Raw genomic sequence first — 26,759 nt, 5'->3', positions numbered from 1 at the left:
TTTAAAGCCAGATGCTGCTTTTAACTGTAAGTAATTATATATTCTTGAATTAAGCGTGATTAGTTGAGCTCAATAACCTTATTGCTATTCACATTTATCAAAAGTAGGTTTTTTAACAAAGCGTCGTTTTAATACGATTTTTACTTATTTCATAATTTCAGAAGTGAAACCGAAAATCAGTCTGAAAATCAAAATTAGAAAAAGCCTAGCGTGCTAACAGTATAATAATTTTATTTATTAGGTAAAAATGATGAAACGCCAAAAGGTACCGATGATTTGCCAGATAATGTTATTCAAAACGAACCAGTAGATCAAGTAGATTTTAACTCTTCACAAAAATCGGAATTATCGCAGTAGTTACACAATTTCTCACAAACGACAGAACCATAGGTACATAAGCATAAATAAATAGCTTTAAATTGTAAATATTTAAATTTATTGAATGACCGAATGATTTTAAATATTTGTTTTTCTATTCAGTGATTTACAAAAATGTATTTTTTATTATTTTATTTTAGAGTGTGTCTCCGCGGCCGATATCGCGTACGCGAAAACTTTGTAGCGTGTGCGAAATCAACTAACAAATTTTCCTGGAAAGTTTCGCGTGCGCTACTAATCAACCTTTCGCGTGCGCTAGATCTTTCGCGCACGCTAGATATAAACTTTTCGGGCACGTTAGTATTTTTATGAGCAATTCTTTCGCGTACGCTAAAGTGCTCCAAATTTTCTTATAAGAAGCAAACGGAGTACTTATACATAGAGATGTTCCATTCACCCTTCATAAGTCACTCCTGTTATGTTGCTTCTTTTATATATAGGAAATGTAGATCACTAGCGTACGCGAAAGAATTGCCTAAACAAGAAAAACTCTAGCGTATGCGAAAATCTCTCGCTCCATCTCTCATACAAGTACTCCGTTCGCTTCTTACAAGAAAATTTGGAGCACTTTAGCGCACGCGAAAGAATTGCGCAAAAAAAAAAAAAAAAAGTTCATTTATACCACTCTAACCTCAAAATGCAAACTTTAATTGCAATTTTCGACTCCCGTGGTATAATATACTATTCTAGCGTACGCGAAAAGTTGATTTTCTAGCGTGCGCGACGGATTTAGCACGTGAAAGGTTGATTAGTAGCGTACGCGAAAAATTTTCCGGAAAATTGTCTGTGGTTTTCGCATACGCTAAAATTTTCTCGCGTACGCTACATTTTATTAGAGGAGACAGTATTGGGAAACATAAAAAAAAAATAAAAGTTATTCGACTGATGTTGCCCTATGGGGCGAAATCAACGAGAAATTACGATCATATTGGTTGCAAAAATCCAGATTCATGCAGCAATAAGAACAAAGATTTCTCAAAATCTGCACGAATTTATCAAGAAGGAAATAAACCAAAAGTGAGAACATATTTATTGCTTTGTATGTCGACTTTTCTCATCTGAAAAAGATCAATTTACATTTTACGGATTCAATGCTTGGAAACACCCAGAGCGAATTACGGAGCACGAGCAAAGTAAACAATCTTTGACTATCTATTCTAAACGGAGAAAAGAAATAGGTAGTGTAGAGAATGCATTAACAATTCAACAAAAGAATGAGAAAAATTATTGGATTCAAGTATTACGTCGGATAACTGATACTATAAAGTTTCTTGCTACACGTGGTCTTGCTTTTCGAGGTGAGAATGAACGATTCGGATCTATTCATAATGGCAATTACTTAGGTATTTTAGAATTACTAAGCGAGTATGACCCTTTGCTTAAAGAGCACATTAACACCTACGGAAATAAAGGACATGGAGTAACGTCATACTTATCAGCAAATATTTGTGAGGAGTTTATAGGCCTTATGGGGGAAAAAGTTCTTGCTTGCATTATAACTGAGTTAAAGAAGTCAAAATATTATTCTTTTTCTGTGGATTCTACGCCAGACATCATTCATCTGGATCAATTAACGTTCACCGTACATTACGTTACAGATCAAGGGCCTATTGAACGTTTTTTAATGTTCCTTCCCATAGAAGGACATAATGCTGAATACTTAACCGAAGTTGTAGTCAAAATTTTCAAAGATAATGATATTGATATAAATACCTGTAGAGGTCAATCCTACGATAACGCATCGAATATGTCTGGGCGATATTCAGGACTGCAAACCAGGATAAGAGAAATTAATAAGTACGCGGATTATATTCCTTGTGCAGGGCACTCGTTAAATTTAGTTGGTGTTAAAGCAGCTGAATATGTTACGGCAGTTGTCAAATGTTTTTATTTCGTACAACTTTTGTACACATTTTTATCGGCATCGACTTATCGATGGCAGAAACTATTGTCATATTTAGGAACCAAAAAAAAAGTTGTTAAATCGCTATCCGCTACTCGATGGTCAGCTCGAATCGATGCGATCGCAGCTCTTTATACAACCTATTCCAATATTACTAGAACTCTAGATGATCTATCCAAGGACGATACGCAGTCTAACGAGACAAGAATTGAAGCTAAGTCTATTTTAAAGCAAATGAAAAAGTTTGAAAATGTCTTTATGACTGTAGTTTGGTACGAAATTCTGATACGTATTAATGATACGTCTAAAAATTTACAGAGAGAAAATATGGATTTGTATATTGCATGCAGTCTTTTGAATTCCTTACAACTGTACTTTTCGGATATTAGGGAAAAATTTGATGTTTTTTTAGAGAAAGCAAAAAGCTTTACTGATATTTACGAAACTGAATCTATATCTGATCCAATAAATAGAAGGAGAAGCATAAAACTTACTCGCTTTGAAGGACAGAGTGAAGACACGCAATTTACTGGAGATGACAGGCTCAAAATAGAGATTTTTTATCCAGTAATCGATTCGCTTTGTTCCAATTTAAGAACTAGAAAAGCTGCTTACGAAACGGTGAATGATGATTTTAAGTTTTTCATTGCTCTACCAGATATGCAGTATGAAGAAATAAAAGAATGCTGTGAAAAGCTTGCCAAAAAATATGATCAAGACATTGCTGCAGACAACTTAGCATAGGAATGTTTATATTATAAACATTACCTCAGTGAAACATGTAAAGATGAAGTGTTATTTATTCCAAACCTATACTTGCAATTGAAAAAAGAATTTCTTACTTCCACATTCCCAAATATTGAAATCAGTCTACGAATATTTCTAACACTCATGATAACGAATTGCGCTGGAGAACGTTCATTTTCCCGATTAAAATTAATAAAGTCAGACCATAGAAGTACAATGACCCAGTCACGATTAAACTACCTAAGTTTAATGAGCATAGAATCTGACCTACTAAAAACCATCGATTTTGATGAATTAATAGCTGATTTTTCTGCGAAGAAATCTAAAAGGAAAGTTTTTTAAATAACCCTTGCGTATACAAGCCAAAAATTTTAAAATAATTATAAAAATGTTTAAATAAACCATGCGTATAATTAGTTTGTAATTTTACTACGAAAATAAAATTTTAAACAAATTTTTTAGGATCTTGTTTCTACTTTACAAAGTGCGTGATCAAATATTTTTTATGTATATATAAAATTTCAAAATCGTGGGGCCCCTGTTCAACTCGGGAGCCTGGGCCAGGTCTCTGCGGGCCCTGCCTTAAAGACGGCACTGCACTTGGGCGGACTTTCGGGCCTCGGTGTTCCTCCGCTAACGATGCGTCTGACCCCTGGCGCATCGCCGAAAATGCAGGCCAACAGAGATGCCACCAGAGAGCTCGTATATGCTCGTCCCAGAGTTGAGTTGACTCGTCCTTGACAGTATAAATCTACTATTATATTAAGCAGCTAACAGTGTGCCGTGCGCCATGTACACCTAAATAAATAAACTCAAGTTTCCAAAAATGGGACTTATGAGTTTGGGAGTTAAAAATTTTGGGCATTAAAATTTAGGAAACTGGCGTTTGGACTTAATAAAGTTTTAAAATGACTAAAGCTTGAACAGCGCGCTTTGCGCGCCCTAACCTACAAGACGTTTATATAATAATAAGACTTCCTGACTTAGACACATGCGCACTACATGAGCCAATCACAAAACGTCCCCAACTGGAAATAGACTTACGGCGCGAATTAGGACCGGGTCAGGTGCCTGAAAATTCGGATCCGGCCCGTAGTTGAAAAAACACGAAGATTTTTACGGCATCTCACGCGGCGCAGGTCCCGGACAGATCCGCAGCCGTAAAATCATTAAATGAATTAGAAACAATACTCTCGTTTAGAAAAACCGAAGCATGATTCTTCATCAAATGTTTTGCCTTCTATAATGCATTTTAGAACGTTACTATTGGTTTGTGTTTATTTGAGTCGCGGTAATTGCTTCTATGGAAAATAAATTGAAATCTGAAAAAATTGGTGTTTTGAGGTTATGTGTGCCAGTTTTATAGCATTAATTTAGGTAGGGGGGGGGGGGGCAAGTTCAGGGCGCATTCCGGCAGCGGTCCGGTGCTATTCTGATTTTTTTTGCCGGATTCGGCCTGGACTTGCGCCGCGTGAGACTCCGTAAGACGGCCGGATCCGGTAAAACTGATCCGGACCTGATAATAAGTCTAGTACGCCGTTCTTGATTCCCAGTCAGGTCTATCTTGGCTTCACAACATCCGGTCATGACTTTTGAAGTCAATACTTCTATGGGCTCGCCGGGTACACATTTTTACCGATCGTCACGAAAACAGCGGCAGCTCTCTCCCCCCACCACGTACTCTTCGCCGCGCATGTTAGCATGCTCGCACAGCTCAGCTCTTCCCTTACATAAGTATCACTTATCAGCCGCACTTATTTACACACGCTGCAAGCGGCTATCGGGTATCTCGGATTTCGGACGCGCTAATATAATGGTACCTTTTCATGGCGCTTCAATTTTTTTTTGCGTCTACTAGACGACGTGACTTTTTTAATATGCGCGAAACGTTTGCAGGTAAACATTATTGACTTGCGGTAAACATTATTATTACTACTTTATGACACGCCGTGGCGTAAACCTCGATTTACCGCACGCTCGTGCAAATACTCGCTAAATCTCGGTTTACGCACGTTGTGTCATAAAATATCGTACGGTACTATTATTCTTATTATATTTTCTTTATCCGTATTATATTTTGCCTATTCTAAATTTACTGGTTGATCAATGATTACTTCACCTAAGATTTTTTAACTCTCTGTCAAAGTTGCGATTAAGTTGGAAAAATAAGAAAATAGCGGCGATTTACGCATCAAAATCTCACTAAATCAAAAAATTATAAAAATTTATCAAAAAAGTCACAATTAAATGTATCCGTATACCCTGCTAATAGCTGAAGATTAAAAGCGATCAAATTTGATTAATTTTAATCACATTTTAATCGTTCGTAATACCTCTCTAATCCAGCTCGTTATCATTTTAGAAGAAGCAATTTTAATACATTTTAATCGTATAGTAATTAATGCTTATTTTTAGCATTAATTCTAATCGTTTTCGATCCGCATTATCACTAACAATTCCATTTAATCTATTTTAATGTCCTTGAAATCGCTGAAAATAATGCGGCAATGTCAGGTTTAATGCAATCGTTTTTAAAAGACTATATTATAACTAAAAGTAATAAATTTTAATTATATTTGATTGTTTGTTAGTTAATCGTAATTAATGATGAGCCAAATGAAATTCTTTCTATAATAACATATAATTAAAATCATTTTAATCGTTTTAAATATACAGTATTAAAATCGCAAATAATACATAATTCTATCGTTTTTGATCGTATTAAATGCAAATCATTGAAATCGTTTTTAACTACTTATAACGCAATTAAAAGTGATAAACTTCAATTCTTTGTGATTGTTAGTTGATAAATCCGAATTACACCAATAAAAAATTGGACGCGCACTCCCTGTGACCCATCATGGCTGACCCGAAACACCGACACCGTTTAAAAGCATTCTTATACTTAAATGCCAAAAACTATAGAGCGTTCTCACTAGACTCAGTGATTGGCGATCTGGAGCTCCTAGATAGAAGTTGCATTACTCCACTCTCAAAAATTTGAGTGCATTAAAACTGTACATCTTAGTCTTTCAATTTAATAATATTTTTTAAATGTGAGATAATACATCATCGCTCCCTACGAAGAGTAGTACATTTCAGATCTCGCACCGAAGATTAGTACATTTGGTTAATCGCCGCGAAGACTAGCACTTTTCACTTTTTGCAGCGAAATAGCACGTTTCACGGCTCAAATTAATGCTCTTTGTAGTATGAGAAATACTCATGATAATTTAATCATTTTTGTACTAGCTGACTCTTTGCATGTGAATATTACTATGTACTACTTTGGCGTTCGTAAATATCATCTATTGTAAGCATAAAGCCCCGGAACCACTAGTGTTTTCGTGAAATGCGCTAGTCTTCGCGGCAAGGACGCGTAACGTGCTAGTCTTTGCGGCAAAGACGCGAAACGTGCTAGACTTCGTAGGGAGCGAAGATATCATATGCCCGATTGTGAGAAAACATGAAATACTGTGCACAAATATTACTATAAAAAGAACGCTTTTCTGAGTTGCCAATATAAATTATTAAAATCTTCGACTAATATTATATGTTAAGAACCATTAAATTAATCTAGATTAAAAACGATAACACTACATCATGATCCAGCGAATTTCAGACAATATAAAAAGCATCGCAGTAGATTGAAAACGTTTAGATACGATCAAATTTTATACCAAAAATAAAGATCCATTGCGATTATGCAAAACGATTGAATTATACTAAGAAACGATTAAAAATGACTCGTCGCCGCAGGTGACGGATTTTATTACTCGCAAGTGGTCAGAATCGGTGACGGTTAGTATATAAGACCATTCAAGTTATTTAAACATAAATAATTCATTATAAAATGCGTGTAATACATGCATTAATGTAACAGTGCATGTAAGATTAGGCAGTACGAGTGTATATTTATAAAGTGTTCGGTAAAATATAATGAAAAAGTCCTAAATATAAAAAATAAGAAAAATGATACATGAATATTAAATATGATTATAAGAGATTAAAAGCGATTAGATTTATAAATGCAGTAATTAGGATCAAAAACGATAAAAAACGACTAACGGATTTTTAAAACATTTTATGATAATATATTAATCGTTTTTATACCATTTTATTCGTTATTGTAATACAAAATAATAGTTTATAATATATTTGTATGCTGAACTGATACAATACATTCTAATACCTAATAAAGCCAAAATTACGTTACACAAACGACTATCAAAAACGATTACAGTTTTTGAAATCGTTTTTGATCTTCGGATATTAGCAGGGTAGATTAGTACTAGTAGACTAGTACATTTCTCACTTCGTTAACGTTTGATTCTCAGGCAACGAAACTATTCAAAATTTTCCAAAATTCCACACCATCTATTTAAGTGTATTCACTTCTATCTGCTATATGGGGATGAATTTAAACTATTTTTCTTACCCGTGTGAAAAATTTAAATTCGTAAAGACATGTTGATGAGATTTTAATGAGATCTATATGAGATCTCATATAATATTTTCACGCGGGTAAGCAAGTTCATAAGCCACTTTTTTATTTATTCGAGAAATCTATAACGTTTCGTCATGGATCTGTTATTTGATCTCTTCGTTAAGACTTTCATTATAAACACAGATCCTGTCTTAGATGCTTATGCGTTTTGAGAAATGATTATTGTTATAAATATTTGCTTTTGCAAGTTTTTCAATTTACAGCGCTTTTATTTTCTGTCACGAGTTTTTATAAGCTTATTACAGCGCATTTATTGCTGTCGGGAGTTTTTAAACTTACGGCGCATCTTATTACTGCAACATAATTTTTTTACATACAGCGCACTTACTGCTGCTGCAATATTTTGATAGTATTTTTATGTATTATAAAATCTCGCAAAATAAAAACTTGTTTCAAAAGTGAAAATCTTGGCAAGAAAAAAGCTAATAAACGTAGTGAAATCTCTAAATATAAAAATGTCAAGTAAATGTTTTTTTGCTATACGCATTAAGATATAAAAATACAGTTAAAATTCTGATTTGCCAAAAAATGATATTTTAATGCGTATAGCAAAAAAACATTTACTTGATATTTTTATATTTAGAGATTTCACTACGTTTATTAGCCTTTTTCTTGCCAAGATTTTCACTTTTGAAAAGTTTTTTTTTTGAGAGATTTCACATCTTTTAGAAAGCATATTCTTCTTGCTATTGCACTTCATTAAATCTTGATCTATTCGATAGACAACAAGCTACTATTGGTTCAGACATTGATCGCATCGCGCATATAATCGTATAGCAATATATGCATATATACGTATAGCATTACATGATTACATGCATATTATAATCGTGTGTCGCCGAGTAGCAGACAAATGTCGGTAAAGTAGATTAACTACTGTAACCACTGGTGTATAATACCCTTCGAGCATATACTACTGGAGGTAGCCAGCCCAGACGCGTGACTAGGTGAAGAGAGAGATAGCTGCTACTGCAGTACATGCTATCTCTCTCTCTCACTGAATCTGATTGGCTATTTCTTGTCACGTGGGTTTTCAAATCACAAAGAAGCGGGGACGTGGCGAATTGGGCAAACCATCCTACTCGGGATATTTTTGAACGTGTAAAATCTTAAATCTATAAATTCAAACTCAAAAAACTAAACTCGATCCAACAAATCAAACCAAACCAAAATTCAAGCCCCCACTGGGGGGTGATGATTATATGTGACTTTTAAACTAGTCGTAATGTCCTAATCCATGGCTATGGTGGCTAAGGCGCTGTCCTTCTAACATTTTGCCTAGGGTTCAAATCCGGTGACTCAAATTTTTTTTATTTTATTATTTTTTTTTTTTTTTGAATGCATGTTGTTTTATAACATAATGACTAACAGGAATTAAAAAATTTCCATTTTCGCAGACAACCATAACCACAAGAACGTTCTCTGCCTCAGGAACATCAATTTCATGAGCATTTTTCCCCACATCAACGTAACCGTATTCTCTTTCATTGATAAGTTCAATACCTTTTCTCACGCTCATTTCATCCATCACTATATTACAAAATACTTCATTGTTATTTTTCTCTTTCATAGATTTAATTTTGCTCTTAATTGTTTCTAGACTAGCTTTATTAATTCCTGATGTAAATTCTATATCTTTGTGCCATTTAGATATAGTTATAGGGTGAGGTAAACATTTAACAAACGTTTTTCTGACATAATTATACGCCTTTGGCGAATAAAAATGCAGTGTTGTAGCAAAGGAGCGGAGACTAGATGGAAAAGCTCTCGTTTAGTTAGGTTTTTGCAATAGACGTTGAAATATATCTCGTGCTTGAGCAGGTACTGAATCCTAAAAATATAATAAAAATAAAAAATAAAATTTATAAGGTAAAAAAAAATTTTCACCGTAAATTTGAGATGATGAGTACTTTATTCTCAATTGTTTAGTTATAATACGTTATACAATTACAAATATTATAAAAGTAGATTCCATTATACTATTTGTTATTGTATAAATAATATGTATACATAATGTAGAAATCATAATTAGTCACGTGAATTAGTCACGTCAACGTTTTCTCGTGAATATACAATTATAAAAAAATGTATAAACCATAAATACAATCAAGTAATGTATAAATATATCTCTATAATATGATCGAAGTAAAAAATCTCGTATATAAAAACTTATCTAATCATGATTTTACATCATTGTTAATTTAATTATTATTACTCAATAGAACATACGTTTAAAAATTCAGAAACTTTATCTGATATCAATTTACGGTTCTTCATGTGAGAAATTAATGAGATACTACTTCGTATCCTCTTCTTAGCACGATACAACCTCATAGCTTGTACCCTTCTACAACGACGTAGATTTCTAATTTCACTTTGTGCATTCAAAAGTAGTTTTCGAAGGAAATTTTCATTTGAAAAGTCAATGGATTCTATGTTGATGTTAGCCAAAGATTTCTTAAGTAAACTTGTCTCTTGAGGCATTTTTACAAAATTCGTTGAACTGTAATAAATATTTAAAAATACGCATAAACAAATAGTACTATAAAGTTATATTAGCAACTTTACATTTCTATAAAGTTGCTTTTTTATTTTACAATACCTTTCATCCATTTCACTCATTTCTGAAACCATACTCGAAGTTATCAAGTCATCAGATGAATCGGCATGACCGTCATCTTGTAATTCGTTTGCTTGTGAAATGCCAGCTACGCCTATTGTGTCAACTGTGTGGTCTAAGAGGCTATCATTACGTACACTGCCAAAATGTGACCTAGAACAATAATTGTATGTTATATATGTATAATATGTTATAATAAAATACAAGATAGATTAATAATGCATTTAATGCATAAGTTTTAGAAATTGTACTTACTTTGCACCGAGATTCACTTCATCATCAGTACCCGTCGATGATGATAACATTGCTGCTGCTGCTGCTGCATTCTTAGATAAATTTGGTTGACTATCATCAACACAACCCTCATTAAAAATATTTATAGATCTGTCTGAAGACGGATTATCTTGGTCTATTTCAATCATTTCAATGATGTTTGGTTCGTGACTATAAAATAATATTGTTACTTTATGAAAATATATAATATAGTCACATTGTGATATAAACAATACCTAGGTACCTACTTTTCTTTTAATGAATGTTTTTCAAAAATAGTTGGACAAGATCCCTTTTTCAGTCTAATAGTTTTGCTTAATCCACCATAGTTAAAACATGATTGCTCAAAATGTAAAGAGCACACGTAAGAATATTTTTTAAACTCCATTTCCATGTTAAAGTATTTATTTATTCTTCTCAACCATTCATTTCGTGTGTTTTGATTGCTGGGTACTCTGAAAGAAATAAAACAATTAAAATAGTAGTAATAACGTTGTGTATACAAGGAAAAATAACCTAAAAGACACATATTTAACTTACGTAAAAAAACTCAAATTTAAACATCCGGGATCGTCTTTTTGTAACTTGCAGTTGGGTATGCAGCATTTTAAAGGCATTGTGCTCTTAATTTTCTTATATTTAGTGAATATTTTATAAAATAAATAACGTTATCTACATTATAAACTGCTTTCTTCGCACAGCAGAAGTCACAGTTGGAAGGACGCGTCGAGTAACCAATCAGATTCAGCGAGAGAGAGATAGCATGTACTGCAATAGCAGCTATCTCCCTCTTTACCTAGTCACGCGTCCGGCCAAGGTTGCTACTTCCAGTAGTATATATGCTCGAAGATAATACCAAATACACTCACCGGAAGTCACGTGACCGGAGGAGACGAAAATTATCGGGAGAGAATGGAAACTCTGAACAAAATGAAATATACCGAGCAAATTTTCAACTTGCAATATTAAGTTAATAATTTAATATTCTTGAATGAACCTCTTATAGATGAAAAATTAGGATAATATATTTAAGTAGATACCAACAGATTGCGCATACGCGCAATAATAATGATTTAAATGCAATCGAGATCTTTTTTAAGGTTAGGAACACCTAATTTCAAAGTATATAGGATTGTTTCAGTACTAATAAAAAAATTCATTAATTTTCGTACAATCAATCGAGTTTAGCGTTACAAAGAACATCACCAAATTAATATTACGAAGAAGAATTAAAACAGTGCCTACTTTTAATCGCATAGTTAATGAACCGGTAAGCCATTTGTCGTCGTATAGAATTTAAAAATTCTACTGGAAATAATTCTTCTAAATAATTGTCACTCTCGTTTGTATATGAACCTATACTAATATACTCTTTCATATTGCCTTCAATTTTCAATAATATTTCATTGTTAATAAATATTATGTAAAGTAAATATTATGTGTGAAAATTAATCGATATATTACTATTTTTTACACAATTTTCAATTATTGCAGTCCTATTGTCATGTTTAACTTCTGGCAAGGTTTGCTTAAAATCACCTGAAACAATTATTACTTAGTAACAAAATTTCGCCGATAAAACCTTGAAAAATATTTAAAAAATCGCATTTTTCAAGGTTTTTTCAGCGATATTTGGTTATAATAACTTGAAACTTTGGACAATGATGACTAATACATTACGGAGGGCAACTAACTCTTGGTTTTTCGTAATTTTGTTTTATTAAAAAAGGTGATGGGCTTTGTTGTGAAGCATTTATAAATGATGACTGGTCGCTTAGCTAGTATAAAAATTTATAAACGCGAGCCAAAAATGCGAATTTTATTACATAACCTATAACAAAAGCCTCAAATGTTATAGGTAGTGCTCAGCAGGCGGAAAAATTAAAATTTTTTCTGGAAGGATATAATGGATGACATAATGATAAGGAGTGCGGGAAGCCCATACACTTAGATTTTCTACTAGAAATTCTAGTGTTATATAATGCGCGCTAATAATGCAAGTACGCGCAGTATTGAAACCGCACAGTAAAGTCCCGCGTAAGATTTCAGATGAAATCTCATACCAAAATCCGATGTAACCGATAATTATACTGTCCCAGATTCCATCGGCTTTGCGTACATCTATTAAAAATACTAAATAATGTAGTTATATCTATACTAAATACTATGTAGTCGTGCATATCGTTAAAAATAAATAAACTAAGTTTCTAGAACACATAGTGATGATATGGCGCACAGCTGGTAGAGAAAAGATAGGAAAATGCCGCCGCGCATGTTGCGATTAATCCGAACAAGAGTCAATGCGCGGATGCGCCACGCATTCAAGAAATATTAGGTATACACATGAACCGTCCTGCACCGATGTATATATGCATATAACTTATAAGAAGCGCCGTCGTGCTTCTGATGATGCGGGCATGCTGCTGACGCGGTCTTCGTTGATTCGGAGCTGTCTACGCGGCACTGCCGCCACGCGTGCCCAGATAACAGCGCATGCTAGTTCGCTCTGTGCATCGAGGTATTTTACGCGTACTCTCCATAAATTATTTGGTGGCTGCCCTCGAAACTAAACGGTTGCAAAAATTTGTAGCTTATATGGGAAAATGACAAAAAATATTTCTTATGAAATCCCTAGGGGTTTAAAATGCTTGTAAATTTTTGTATACATCAAGGGCACATCATATTTATCTTTCAAAAAAGTTTGCGCCGGTTTAAAGCAATACCAATTTCTATATTTTAGCAAACCAACAGTTCTCAGTTTTGCCGCCAAAAGTGGCGATGATAGTATATAGGGAACAGACACCCAGATGCATGGTTCTGCTATATACATATAAATACTTATATACAGTAGAAAATAGCATAAGAATGCGTTATGCATCAATTTTTTGCTGATTTAATACCTCTAGACCCTAATATAATTAAAAATTCTTATGTTTGAGTAGTTTTTAAAACGGCAGCTCTCCAATATGGCGGCTCAAAGGATTAAGACCTAACCTAGCATACCGCGGGCATTTGAGTACATAAATTCAGTCATCATGAATCTATTTTGATTTTGAAGCATTATCTCTCATCTCTATTATGATTTTGGAGAAAACAATAAGGTTATTTTATGTATTAAAATTTACATGCGTTAATTTATACATCCATATATATTTTCATCCTTCGCGCCGTCATATTGATCACGTGAGCTCTCAATCGTTCAAACGTATATCATTAGGAAATCGAATTTTCGAAACAATATTACTTAACAAATATTGCAGTGAAAATCGTGACTCTTGTACTTTTGTGTAAGATTTAACCTTAACTTTATTTTAAAAAAGGTTCTCTCTATATACCGGCTGCAGACACGCACGCGCACAAACGACTTTATAGTAAGCTTTTTAGCGAGTTTGGTTTAGTTCATTTTCATATATAGCCATAAGCAGCCAACACAGCAGGGCATAGAAGCGAGAGAGGAGCTGCAGATCAGGACAAGCTATTCGCTCTGTGTACAATTTACTATCAGCGCCAATTTTGGCGGCAACGCTGAGAACTGTTGGTTTGCTATAAAATATATTGGCTGATATGGAGAGATATTTTTTGTCATTTTCCCGCATATAAGCTACAAATTTTTGCAACCGTTTAGTTTCGAGGGCGGCCACCAAATAATTTATGGAGAGTATAAGCCGTATAAGTGTAGTACAAAATAATACTAATACAGTACAGCTGATAGTATACAGGTGTAGCTTTATACGTAGAGACTGTATACACTGTACAAAGTAGTTAATATATATAAGTACTCTACACAGTACACGTCTCTCCCCGACTCTACAGTCTACACAGCTCGATCTCTCTGTGACTCTTGCTCACTCAGGCACTCGGCTCCAGTGACCAGTCACCTCACAGCAGCGTGCTCCAAGAGGGAGCAGACAGTTCGAGTTGTGACGACGCGGCGCTTGCAAGATGGCAGATACGGTGAACGAGATCGTGTCCGCGGAGAACCTGACCGAGTATGTGCAGAACGCGACGGCGAAGGTGCCCTCGACTCCCGAGGGCATGTTCATCGCCTACAGCAGCCTCGTCATCATGGCCATCCTGCCGATCTTCTTCGGCAGCTACCGTTCCGTCAGGCACCACCGGGAGCAGCAGGTTACTTTCTCGCACTTGCTTTTCTCTAACATCTGTTTACTTGTACCTGTTAGCAACAGCTGTCCCCCTGCCCCCTCGGCAATGCAGACCCTGGGGCGTGGGATTCCTGCGGCGGATCAGCCGTAGGCCCGCGCGGCCGCGTTTCCTCGCGCTTATCGCTCGACAAATCCAAACAGATGTTGCAAGAGCCCGGGCTCTACCGACGCAACTGCATCTCTATCGCTCATTCATTTTTCTTGTTTACAATGCGTAGAAACACTTTGAGACCAGCGGGGAAAAGCCCGAGACCATGAGCCGCAAGGACGCTGCCATGTTTCCCTTCATCTCCAGCATAGCGCTCTTCGGACTCTACGTCTTTTTCCAGGTACTTATACAACCCAGCCTTACTTTCGCCACTCTCTCTCTCTCTCTTCTCTCTCTATTTTTCGCCTTTTCTTTCCACCTTTTTCAGATATTCTCCAAGGACTACATCAATCTGCTGCTCACTGGATACTTCTTTTTCCTTGGAATCTTGGCCCTCTGCCATCTCTCAAGGTAGGCCTTCTGAAGAAACTGCGATCGGCCGTCAATGTTCTATTACTATTGATATTGATTGTAATTCTAGCCCACTCATCACCTCACTGGTGCCTGCTGCCATTCCCAAGACCCAATACCATCTGCGTCTCACGGGAAACAGTGACGACATCATCAACTACAAATTCAATCTGCACGATATTGTTTGCCTGGTTTGCTGCTCCATGTTCGGAGGTTGGTATTTACTCCAGAAGGTAAGCCTGCCAGAATATTCACCTCCGTCTTATCCATGCTTGCTCAAATTCAGAAATTTACAATATTTTCTTTTGCAGCACTGGATTGCTAACAATCTGTTTGGAATTGCCTTTGCAATCAATGGAGTCGAGCTTTTACACTTGAACAATGTTGTTACTGGTTGCATTTTATTATGCGGACTCTTTGTCTATGACATTTTCTGGGTCTTTGGCACCAACGTTATGGTCACGGTGGCCAGATCTTTCGAGGCTCCCATTAAGCTAGTCTTTCCTCAGGATTTGCTGGAAAAGGGGCTCAATGGCAGCAACTTTGCCATGTTAGGACTAGGAGACATTGTTGTTCCTGGGATTTTCATTGCACTGCTGCTTAGGTTCGATCACAGTCTCAGCAGAAAATCCAATACCTACTTTTATTCAACATTTTTTGCCTACTTTATGGGACTGCTTGTTACGCTGCTCTTCATGCAGTTGTTCAATCACGCTCAACCTGCTCTGTTGTATTTGGTACCTGCCTGTTTAGGAACTCCGCTCTTGGTTGCTCTTGTGAAGGGCGACTTGAAAGCTTTATTCTCGTGAGTATGACATTCTTATGCAAAATAGGAATTTCTCTTCAGAAAAGATTCTAATACAATCGCTAATACTAGGTATGAGGATCATCCATCGGAGACTGCTGAAGAGGACAAGAAAGAAACCACACAAACAGGCAGTAAAAAAGAAAAATAAAAACAGTTTTTTTACTGATGATAAACGTGATAATGTATAAAACGTCGACACGTTTAAAGAAACGAGTCCACGTTTGATACCTATAATGACAGTTGTCTCTCGATGAGACAGGAATCATCAACTTGTGGATACTTGTGTGTGTATGTATGTACATTGACATCAGTTGTCTATCACAGATCGCAGCCATAGTGGCTGAGGAAGTATTGATGTTACTTCCTTTAAGAGTGTATAATTTTGATGAATGCTTTTTTCCTTACCAATTTTTTAGCATTATGAATAATAGTTTGTTTCCTTTACACCATTGTTTCCAAGAGTTAAAAAATTGATAGTAGGAAAGATTCTTAGATTATCAAGTTTCTCAAGCATCATCCTTTGATCTAATGAAAATCATTCCACGACTATTGAAATTAAAACTTTGATATAAAACAATAGCCTAAATTTCACGAACCTATTTTTTTGTCAACTACTTATTCTCTATTAGAATGTCTAAGAAGAAATATGTTTGCCAAAGTATAATCAGCTATACATGGAAACTGTTGGCGATTAAATGATTACTATTACAAATTATTTGTATTTAAACAGTTTTGAAAAAAGTGTAAAGACAATTAATAATTAAGCAAATCTTTATTTTAATGAGATAGTCCTAACAGATGTGTTCATCAATAATTGAACGACTTTTTTAATTTACATCGTGCAATGCTGATGTAATTATTATTCTTTGTTTACTTTTTATCGATTGATGTATAAATTTATATTACGATTGTATTGTACTATAATTTAACACAGGGATAACTGATAGATTTTTCTGAACATTTCAATAGTCTGGATCTGGACAATACGTGTTCAAGTTTTTAAAAAACTCTCTTAGAGTAATTGTTTTGTTCATTCTAGTTCAACACTCTGTCAAACCTATTGCATTTTGCATCAAAAATGGAAAACGTATGTGGCTGATTGATTGTAGTGGAAAAAAGGTCATTATTTTCCATTATTGAGCGAAAAATCTCGCGCACAATATTTATGAATTTATCTTCCGCAAAATTATAAGACTTTATGAAACTGAAAATATAGCAAAATGCCAATCAAGAAAATATACTAAATGCGATTCAAGTCTTTTTTTGTCTTCTGATTTTTTACCATTCTAGAGACTGACAAGTTATCTTCTATTGATTCCTGTAATTAAGTTTATCTTTTATAAGCAGAGTTTATACAGCATAATAATATCAAGTCGCTTATTTCTAAGAAAAAAATCACACTGACGTTAAAAATGATCCATTAAAAAAAAAAATATCAAACATCGACCACATATATGAGATGAGGTATGAAACTTTTTTACACATGAATGAATTTTTACACCTACAATTGCTGTCACATAAATGTACGAAATTCAATAAACATACTTGTAAAAAAAAAATAAAAAATGCAGTTTGTTTTTTTCTTTCATTTCATTAAAAAATCAGTGTATGCACAAACGTAGCTGCTTTTAGCAACAAATTAGAAATTCAGGTTTTTTTTTCAAATCATTTAATTCCTATGAAGAAAAAATAAAGAAAGGTTATATATATATATAAAATAAGTAACTTATTTTGTGAATTCATGCTGCAGCAGCATCTTCAACTGCTAAATTTTGAGCAGTAATATGTGGCAGGTCTGTAATTCCATCCTTGGATATTTTTTGAACTTTGAAGTTTGGAAGGTTAACGATGAGTCTTTTGTGAATTTCACGAACACACTTCTTGAGTAAAGCATAACCTTCCTCTTCTGTCAAATCTGAAAAAGATTTTATATATATAACACGGTTGAAGTAGTTTTAATCGCTGATTAGTGAAAAAGCTACATGAACGTACTGTCTCTGTGATATCTATCCAGAATAGTGAGTGAGAAGAAACCACCATATCCGTGTGCAGCATAAGGCACCTTAACACAGGATGCCAAATAATCAATGAAGTACAACTCTGGACCAGTGTGATCATCATAGCCAGCCATCAGCATGTTGACGAAGTAAGGTGTTCTGGAACGCAAGTAGTCTGCCAAATTTCTTCTTGTGAAGTTGGCAGCTGCCTTGGGAGATAATTCGTATCCGTTTCGCATTTTATATAGTTGTAAATTTTTACTGATATACTCTGAGAACTGTGTTGCATCTCCGCTTTCACCAGACACTGCCATGACAAGCTTTTTAGACACCTGATGAATTTTGTGCTCATCTGGAATAAAGTAAGATTCGAATCAGTGCAAGTTTACAAATCCCATTTGAATGACAAGTTATTTTATTGGTAAACACTAGTCTGTGCAAGTACAATAAAAAATTGAGCTAATCAGAATTGTGCATGCTTTGTGAAAAAGTGAGAATTTTTCGTAGAAAAAATAGATGGATACAAAGTTAATGAATAAATAGATACACAGTTACAGAGTGCCAAACAAAAAGGTCATTGGATATAGGTTAGCCCAGACAGAAATCGAATATAATCATACCGCTTTTCATAACCATGATCGAGGTAGCGTTGGTCATGTCAGCCGCAACGAGGACAAAGTCCTTGAATTGAATTCCTATAAGACACTCCATTTTCGTTCTTGCTCTCGAAGATGTTGTTCAAATCTCTTGGAATGCTGGTGTCGGCTCTGAACAGTGTATCCGCGGCTGCCGAAAACCGTGTGTCATTCTAGGTGGAAGCCATCTTTGAATTGTAACTCATTTATACCGGCCGCGTTCCGCGAATCGTACGAATGCGAATTGCGAGTTGCGACGCGATTCGGTGCTATTCATATTTCGCGGAGGTTTTTAAAAACGCGTTACTTTCAAATTATACCTATATTCACGCGCTTAAAAAAGGAAAAATAACATCTATACGCTCCGAGTCTTGAAAATCATCCGCGTGGGTACGGAAAGGTATTATGTTCGATAATAGCCCAAAAGTGCAACTGCGGGAACTTAGTCATCCGCACCAATAATTATAAAGTGTGCAGCGAATTCACCACATGTATTGAATTTCCCCTACATCAGCTAGTATGATATAAGCTGAGTATACGGCATACGCCCGCGGCCCGTGAAACGAATAAATTATAAAAAAATAAAAAGCAGCTATATAGATTAAATTTAGGAAATTTGAATTCTCTGCTCGCGTCGAGAGTCGCCACCAGAATCGCTAGCATCGCGCACGAATATATCCGCGCTGCTCCCTCTTTCACTGGACGAATCCGCGGTCGTCGTTAATCGTCGCAACACTCGCAACAGTGATCGCACCAGCACCACACGGCACACGGCAGTACCGAGTACGGCACGCAGGCTACACACACTCACACACACACACACAGGCACACAGCGACTGAGCGACACTGCAGCACAGCTCGCAGCTCAGTTAACAGTTTTCTCGCAGCAGCCGTGTCTTGGGAGTCAAGCTCAAAGGCAGGCACGTCCCGGAAAAGCCGCAACGAGAGTGACTCGCCGTAGCCGGTAAGTTTGAGAGCTGTCCCCCGGGGACGATCTGCCGAGCCCTTGCCCGGTCCCTGCAGTCCGCTCGTGCGGCACTGCGGCCGTCCAAAAGTGTGCCCGCAACGGGGCGAGAAACCGTTAGCTATATGAAGGAACAGGACGGCGCTCCGGCCAACTCGCGCGCGTCCTGCGGCTCGCTCCAACGCGAATCCCCACGCGATTTCGCGAGCCTCGATAAGGACTTACCCGTATATATACCCGTACCCGCCGAGCCTATCGCTCAAGTACCCGCATGCACGTCACCCCTTTCTCTGACCCTTCGGGTCTTCGGGAGGAATTCGAGACACGCCGAGAATCGGCTATTGCTCACGTACATACATTGTGTGTACATACACGCATTATGTGCGCGCGCGCGTGTACTTAATGTGCATAATTGCGCGAGCTGTTGTCCATCTCGCTCCTGCAGTTCGTCGGTGCTCAGCGAGCGAGCTTCCTCTTCGCCTAAGCACTTGCTTTTCTCCTCGGCATCCTCGTCGCGGGAGCTCTCTCCTGTACCTAAGCATAATCTACATGTATAGCGAAGCAAAGGGGAAGCACTCTCCTTGGCGCGTGTCTTTTTTTTACTTTTTGCGATCGCTGACGAGCGCCGCAGCACCGAGGATTCGCCTTTTTACGGCGGGCAACTTTACGGGAGCCGTACAACGTATCCGACTCTTATATACTTAAGTATAGTAGCCGCGCTCGCAATGGTGTGTGACGACGGGTATCTTTGAAGCGGCCGAGAAGGACGTGGACGAACGATAACAGGAGGAGGTGATTAGCATGCGTAATTGTTGCACCGCCCGCCCGGGGAGAACGGGGGGCGAAGCGTGCGTATATAAGTACTGTATACTTGCGACGCTCGGGCTTCTAAGGTCACTGTCTGTGCGCCAGCCGTGTCGTCGCATAATCTCTACAGTGGAATATACGTGCGGCTCTACTTATTTTCCTGCTCGCCTGAGAACAAAGCGCTGCAATTTTTTGTTGGTTACATTTATTCGTTCAAAAAATTTAACAATGACAATTCATCTGTAGGTAACAACCATGGCTGTCAACGTGTACGCAACAAATGTGACGACTGAGAACCTCAGTCGTCACGACATGCTGGCTTGGGTCAACGATTGTCTGCAGTCGTCGTTCGCCAAAATTGAAGAGCTCTGCACTGGTGCTGCATACTGTCAATTCATGGACATGCTGTTTCCGGGCTCGGTGCCCTTGAAGAGGGTTAAATTTAAGACAAACCTTGAACACGAGTATATACAGAACTTTAAGCTGCTGCAGGGTGGCTTTAAGAAAATGAATGTAGATAAGGTAAGCACATCTATGGTCATTATCAAGGGTATAATACGTGACAAATGCATTGAAAATCTGTTGTGCTCATGAGAAAAGAGGCTCGCTCATGTTAACTCATGATATTGAAAGCACTGCTAAACTGGTTCAGGTAATACCGGTGGACAAACTCATTAAAGGCCGCTTTCAAGATAACTTTGAGTTTCTTCAATGGTTTAAGAAGTTTTTCGATGCTAACTACGACGGCCGCGAGTACGAAGCGTTCGACGCGCGCGGCTGTATTCCTCTGGGCTCTGGAGTTGATGGAACCCATGCCATTTCAAATTCACAATTGGTACCACTTCCACAGAAGCAGCATGTGCCACAGAAACATATTCAGCAGCGGCAACCCATACCGCGGCAGCAAATGAGTACATCGATATCTCATTAAAAAATTTCTTAGTACCATGCACCGCCTGTCGCATGTTAGCTTCTTCATTGTACACTATGAACAATACTACAAGACTGTATGTGGTGCATCCACTCATCTTGATTCTACTTTTTTTTTGTCAAAGCCTAAGCATTGTTTCGTTCTTCAAACAAAAAAAAAACATTCTCTTCTAAAGTGAAGTTCACTTTTTTAACAGTTGTAACATACTCTTTGTACACAATGAGATTAGAACATGTGGTGAATATTTGCTTAAATTAATGAGAAATTCACATGGCTTTTCAGTGTTTTGCACAGTGTAAATATCAGTACCCACACACGCTTTTGTTGGTATGGTACTCTACTCATTTTTATGTTACCCAATAGTAAAACATTGAATTTATTTAGATAGCAGCTCTGAACCCTACAGACTACTTTATAATAATTTTGTTCTCCAGTAAACAAATTATTTTGTTTCTTTATTCTCAGAGTATAGCAGTGAATTGGTGCTTAGTTCGAATCACTTGTACAGCTATATTTAGAAATGATAAAAGTAAGATAATTTATCCAAGTGCTTGATTGGTCCTTTACTTTTGTTTGTATTGGTTTTGTTGGCTCTAGTTATCATCATCATGCATTATGTTTGAGATATGATTCTGAATAATCCAGCTGTTGTTCCAATCTACAATCAATACCAATTTACTTTTATTATGATTTATTATTTTTCAAGAATGGTTTTCTACCAGTTAAGTTTGAAGTTATTTTATTTTTTCCATTTTGTATCCCTCGAATCTCTGACATCATTTACAGATTGTACCGATCGATAAGCTGGTCAAAGGCAGGTTCCAAGACAACTTTGAGTTTTTGCAGTGGTTCAAGAAGTTCTTTGATGCAAACTATTCAGGAACCGATGTGTATGACGCCCTTGCTATGCGAGGAGGTGAACCAATGGGCAGTGGTGGCAATAATGTGCCACGTGGTGCTGGAATGGTAAAACGAACTGCCCCCATGCCATCTAAACCAGCACCTAGGACCGGTACAGTCTACAATGCTTTTGTTTATTTTTTTATAAGACATTTTTACACTAACACATTATCATCAAATTTAACGGAACTTTTGATCTCAAATATATCAAATTATAACACTAACTATAATCACAAAATCAAAAACTGTTCACAAACGTTCAAAGTTTATAAAATTTTCATTTACAAAGAAATGTTATTACTGTAAAAATTGTGCAAAACAATCTGCAGTATAATCTTCATAAAAAATAGATTCTATTTAATAATTTGTCAATATAAAAAATAAGAATTTCACATTTGTTGCATTAAAAAGTAATCTTTAGAACAAGGGCTTAAAATTTTGTATCTTTGCGCAGTAACAAATCTGTTTTGGCTGGCTCTTAAGGGAAGGTGGGAGCTATAGCTTCGCAAATCCGCCACCGGGTATCTAGTATTTCAAATGCCAAAAAAAAAATAAGAGCCGTATTGACATTTTCTTTCGGTATAATGATTCACTTATCTCAAACCTATGTCGCTCTGCTCATTATGTTGATGAAATTTCAAATTAAAAAAAGTTAATAAGTAAAATTTGAGGTTGGCGCTGTAATCGCATAAACACGCGTAAACACCCGCTCGTATTTCACAACTTTTACAGAAACCAAAAGTCCGATTGGTATTTTTTTTTTTTTTTTTTTTTTTTTTTTTTGGTAGAATGATTCACTAAACTCAACACTTGTTTTTCATTGCAAGCTTTATTCAAAAAGTTATATGGAACAGAAAAACAGTGTTTTCAGCTCCCACATCCCCTTAATAGCAATTGATAAAAGTTTGTGCCTCTGTTACTAAGTTATTTGAATATTTATTGCCAAGTTTATGAGAACAGTTTTTTTTCACACTTTACTACAGACATAAAACAAAAATAAAAGTAAAATGGTAATCACAAAGATTTAGCTTATTTAACCAACACTAACTAGGCAAAATGAAATGCAGTATGATCGATCAAAGGCTACTTTTAAAAAGATATTTAGCAGCAATTTTAATTATATTTTTGTACATATGTAAAATATACTATTTTCATTATACAAAAAATATTCTTAACAACTGATGCTGAGGAGTTCATGAAATAGAAATATTACAGAATATTTTTTAATGCTTCGTTTATATGAAACTTCATCACAGGTGAAGGACTGCAATCTTCTGTCCAAGTACCTGCAAAAACTATACAGAAGACTAGTAATTATTATTTTAATATTTTTTTTTAACCATACCTGTTCTGTTATCTTTTGTAAGCAGTAGATTACAAAATCCCTGAAATTCTTAGGACTAAAAAATTTGCACCTTTCCTATTACAAATTCATATATTTGTAAATTTATTTTTTAAATTAGTGTGTTATATACCTGCATGATTCAAAGTAATACCAATCTTGCATCGGCTTTATTTGAAACGCTCATTGCATAAAGCTTGTTAAATTTTTCTAACCATCAATTTTATTATTCTTACACTTTTTAATCTTTAACATCATCATTTTTAACATATTGGTATTCGTATTGGATTTTACTTATCTATTTTTGTGAATTAATTTTCTATTTCAAAGTTTCAAACATTAAGTAAAGGAAACTGACGAAAATTATTTTAATAAATAAAATTATTTCATTTGTTCTATGCAGTTAACAAAGTTGCAACAAATCGTGCGCCAGCAAAAATAGGAGGTCTCGGAAATCGCGGTGAACCGGGAAAAGTTGATGAACTTAGTTCTCAGGTATTAAGAAAGTATTGTGTGAGCCTTTTTATTTTGCAATAATATTAACTTTACTCAGCTCATATTTGTTTATGTCTTGTAGATCATGGAATTGAAAATTACTGTTGATGGGCTGGAGAAAGAACGAGATTTTTACTTTGGTAAACTGAGAGATATTGAAGTTATGTGCCAAGAATGTGACAACAGTGAATCCCCCCCAATCATACAGAAAATTTTAGAAGTTCTTTATGCAACTGAGGTATTGACGATTTTAATTTCTACTTCCGTATTTGTTTCTTTATCACCCCTTAGTCGTGGTTATACGTTTTATTTAAAAATTTAGTTTCAAAAAATAATTTTTCCAAGAAAATTAGAACGGTTTTTTCCGATTTTGAAAGAGGTAAGGTGTTATATGACAATGATTTCAGGACAATGGAAACATCGACGAATGTGGTGATCAAACGTATTAATTTAAGTTGTTTGAATAGCTGATCATGTTAGAATTAAGGTAAAGCAATGTGCTGTACAATTGCATCCCACGTTTTATGTGGTTTGGTGTACAGGGTTAAATGGCATTGATAAAGATCTTGAACAAAATAATAATTTTATGTTGAAAATATTTTTTGTCAAATATTTGATTGTGCGTGTTGTTTATAAATATGAAGAATTATCTTGGTTAACCAATCTAAAAGCTTTTCCAATGCCCACATGAGTTACTTTAAGATTTTAAGGTATAATCTCAAAAGCTTTATTAGTCCTAAGTACCTTGGAGTTGGGATACCTATGCTTATCCTTAATGTAGGAAAATTTTCTTATTTTGGAAAAGTACATTGCGTTACTTAAAATTGTAGTACAGTAGCTTTAAACATAGTTCTTGTCCAGAAAATTAATTGAGTAATCATAAAAAGTGTCTGCAGATAGTTTAAAGTAATGAGTATTTTATTTTAGGATGGCTTTGCACCTCCAGAAGAAATTGAAGGAGAAGATCACGAAGACGATAAATACTAACTGGATCGATTATTACGGTTCAAATAAGAAGCAAAGTGGAGCAATAGAGTCAAGTCTGTTTAAAGTCAAAGTCGACACATGAAGCATTACTATGATAACTCATATGAATCGTTGAATGTTTGCGCGTTCTTTTCATTTTTCTCGTTATATTTTTTCCAATAGTTCAATGAAATTTATGTTTTTAACATAAGTGTATTTTACACATCAGTTTTTGAATTTTCCTTAGGGTTGCAAAGACAAAAAAAAAACAGATTTATAAAAAAATTTTAAGCTTGTATCATTATGGCAGAAGCTAGGAGTAAAAATTGCACTCAAAACAACGCTTTTGTAAAAGTCTGTTTTTTTTTATTCTAATATTATTTTAACGTATGGATAGTAATTTTAAAACTTACCTGCGTTTGTAACTGTTCTTTTCGTATTATGTAAAATAAACTTTTTGTTTAATTTGGTTTTGCTCTTTTTCTTTATAATTCACAAATAGATTTGCTTGTTCAAAGAATGCAATTCAATCTTAATGAAACGTGTGCAAAAGTGTTTGTTCTATATTTAAAACAAGAACAAAATCAGCGATTCTTTGTGAATCACGTTAATTTTGAAAAATTTTATTGTTTGGCATTTTTGTTTGGATTTAAAAAGTATGTACCCTTGAAATGAAATCAAGTTTTTTTTTCAAATTGTCATTCGGTTTTCTTTAGAAATATCACTAAAATACTATACTGGAAAATTTTATTTTATCATCTTATTTTTAGCAGAAAACACGAAGAACCATGTAAAAGTAATTTTACGTTGACTAGTTTTAAGCTCTTAAATGTAAGGGATGTTTTTACCTTCAGATCATTTTGATGCATTGGATTTTTAGCATGACTATAATAAGATTAAAAGACAAAAGTGTGAAGCGTGTTCTTGTACAGAAGTTAAAAGTATTCCAAAAAGAGTTTAATGTATTAGCTAGCTTTAATTGGATTTTATATAGCCACATGAAAAATGATATATGATAAACTTTCATAAACCTCCACACTTAATCAAGAGAATCAAAGATTTCCTTTTCACAATCCCTGCTCATGCAAAACTTGACAAAATAGCGCAAATAACAATTAGATTTGATTATTGAAATTTTGGAGTTAGTTAACCTGTTTTATAAGTAAATTTGACCGTTACAAGAGTAAATAGAAGGCATCGAATAAGATATCGTATGTAAGGTTAAAATATTGTAAAATATAAAATGTTCCAAGAAGGCTAATGCGCGAAATATTGTGTCTTACGCACCAAACAATTTTCATTTGTATCTATTAATTAGATTACAAGGCATGAAGCACATTGCACAATACTTTAATTAAGAAATAGTATTTGCGGATCTACTGTGTATTTATTATTGTATCAAGCAGTAAGATGATCATTAACGTGTATGCTTTCGATTTCAAATTTTAGCGATGTAACGAAAGTTTAATAAAAACGAAATTTAAAACTATTCTCCTTGATTGTGCTGTCATATTCATTTAAAAGTCCGCGGTATATACCATCGCGAGTTTCAAATATTATGTAAGTAATCAAACGTATATGTGTGTAAATACCGATTTCTTCTGTCAACGACAGTTCATTCTCATGCTGCGAACAAGCCAAGCGCGCTATATTGGCAAAACAAGAGCGCAGCGAACAAATTCAAAAAAATAAATATAATGATTCATGTATTTATACTATATATACCTTATAGGTATTATAGATGTATGTATGTAGCTGCGCGAGGCAATAAAGGAATTAATAAAGCCATATAGCGACGGAGGACGAGAATAAGTACGAGATACA

General features: G+C 35.4%; 4 protein-coding genes across 14 annotated transcripts; 2 read left to right on the top strand and 2 right to left on the bottom strand.

Annotated features, from left to right (window-relative positions):
• Window positions 1-8,827: 8,827 nt before the first annotated feature.
• LOC100116417 lies at window positions 8,828-12,718 on the bottom strand. Its single transcript, XM_031932943.2, has 7 exons — window positions 12,492-12,718; window positions 10,969-11,349; window positions 10,677-10,883; window positions 10,411-10,599; window positions 10,138-10,308; window positions 9,765-10,038; window positions 8,828-9,366 (listed from the first exon to the last, which is right to left on the bottom strand). Exons 2-7 carry the CDS (start codon window positions 11,043-11,045, stop codon window positions 9,307-9,309), a joined length of 978 nt encoding a protein of 325 aa, XP_031788803.1. The 5' UTR covers window positions 11,046-11,349; window positions 12,492-12,718; the 3' UTR covers window positions 8,828-9,306.
• A 1,111-nt stretch (window positions 12,719-13,829) lies between these two features.
• LOC100116382 (minor histocompatibility antigen H13) lies at window positions 13,830-17,158 on the top strand. The gene is made up of 6 exons (XM_001600817.6): window positions 13,830-14,556; window positions 14,810-14,920; window positions 15,008-15,090; window positions 15,161-15,323; window positions 15,402-15,895; window positions 15,968-17,158. Exons 1-6 carry the CDS (start codon window positions 14,371-14,373, stop codon window positions 16,044-16,046), a joined length of 1,116 nt encoding a protein of 371 aa, XP_001600867.1. The 5' UTR covers window positions 13,830-14,370; the 3' UTR covers window positions 16,047-17,158.
• LOC100116234 (proteasome subunit beta type-2) lies at window positions 16,768-18,823 on the bottom strand. Its single transcript, XM_001600686.6, has 3 exons — window positions 18,516-18,823; window positions 17,891-18,247; window positions 16,768-17,813 (listed from the first exon to the last, which is right to left on the bottom strand). The coding sequence occupies exons 1-3, from the start codon at window positions 18,604-18,606 to the stop codon at window positions 17,638-17,640; spliced, it is 624 nt and encodes a 207-aa protein (XP_001600736.1). The 5' UTR covers window positions 18,607-18,823; the 3' UTR covers window positions 16,768-17,637.
• Window positions 18,763-26,424, top strand: LOC100116194 (microtubule-associated protein RP/EB family member 1). 11 transcript variants are annotated; one of them, XM_032601140.1, is made up of 8 exons: window positions 19,262-19,494; window positions 20,548-20,823; window positions 22,019-22,244; window positions 23,389-23,442; window positions 23,878-23,969; window positions 24,052-24,207; window positions 24,377-24,456; window positions 24,897-25,405. In XM_032601140.1, exons 2-7 carry the CDS (start codon window positions 20,557-20,559, stop codon window positions 24,416-24,418), a joined length of 837 nt encoding a protein of 278 aa, XP_032457031.1. In that variant the 5' UTR covers window positions 19,262-19,494; window positions 20,548-20,556; the 3' UTR covers window positions 24,419-24,456; window positions 24,897-25,405. The 11 variants fall into 11 exon arrangements, with proteins under 11 accessions (XP_032457036.1, XP_008217502.1, XP_008217503.1 ...); XM_032601145.1 differs by lacking the exon at window positions 23,389-23,442 and having other exon boundaries at window positions 18,763-19,494; window positions 24,897-25,266; XM_008219277.4 differs by lacking the exon at window positions 24,377-24,456 and having other exon boundaries at window positions 24,897-26,424.
• The last annotated feature ends 335 nt before the right edge of the window (window positions 26,425-26,759 follow it).

Source organism: Nasonia vitripennis, chromosome 5 (genome assembly GCF_009193385.2).
Source record: "Nasonia vitripennis strain AsymCx chromosome 5, Nvit_psr_1.1, whole genome shotgun sequence".
NCBI classification, from domain to species: Eukaryota; Metazoa; Arthropoda; class Insecta; order Hymenoptera; family Pteromalidae; genus Nasonia; species Nasonia vitripennis.
Note: the sequence above shows the minus strand (reverse complement) of the source record. Positions and strands in the feature narration are given on the sequence as shown.

Coding starts and splice junctions, on each gene's coding strand:
- LOC100116417 (XM_031932943.2), bottom strand. CDS start 11,045: ATGCCTTTAAAATGCTGCATACCCAACTGCAAGTTACAAAAAGACGAT. Junction 10,039..10,137: donor ATGAGTGAAATGGATGAAAG/GTATTGTAAAAT, acceptor TATTTATTACAG/TTCAACGAATTTTGTAAAAA. Junction 9,367..9,764: donor AAGTTTCTGAATTTTTAAAC/GTATGTTCTATT, acceptor TTATATTTTTAG/GATTCAGTACCTGCTCAAGC.
- LOC100116382 (XM_001600817.6), top strand. CDS start 14,371: ATGGCAGATACGGTGAACGAGATCGTGTCCGCGGAGAACCTGACCGAG. Junction 14,557..14,809: donor GGCACCACCGGGAGCAGCAG/GTTACTTTCTCG, acceptor TACAATGCGTAG/AAACACTTTGAGACCAGCGG. Junction 15,896..15,967: donor GACTTGAAAGCTTTATTCTC/GTGAGTATGACA, acceptor CGCTAATACTAG/GTATGAGGATCATCCATCGG.
- LOC100116234 (XM_001600686.6), bottom strand. CDS start 18,606: ATGGAGTGTCTTATAGGAATTCAATTCAAGGACTTTGTCCTCGTTGCG. Junction 18,248..18,515: donor GATCATGGTTATGAAAAGCG/GTATGATTATAT, acceptor ACTTTATTCCAG/ATGAGCACAAAATTCATCAG. Junction 17,814..17,890: donor GGATAGATATCACAGAGACA/GTACGTTCATGT, acceptor AATCTTTTTCAG/ATTTGACAGAAGAGGAAGGT.
- LOC100116194 (XM_008219277.4), top strand. CDS start 20,557: ATGGCTGTCAACGTGTACGCAACAAATGTGACGACTGAGAACCTCAGT. Junction 22,245..23,388: donor TAAACCAGCACCTAGGACCG/GTACAGTCTACA, acceptor ACTTCATCACAG/GTGAAGGACTGCAATCTTCT. Junction 23,443..23,877: donor AAAAACTATACAGAAGACTA/GTAATTATTATT, acceptor TGTTCTATGCAG/TTAACAAAGTTGCAACAAAT.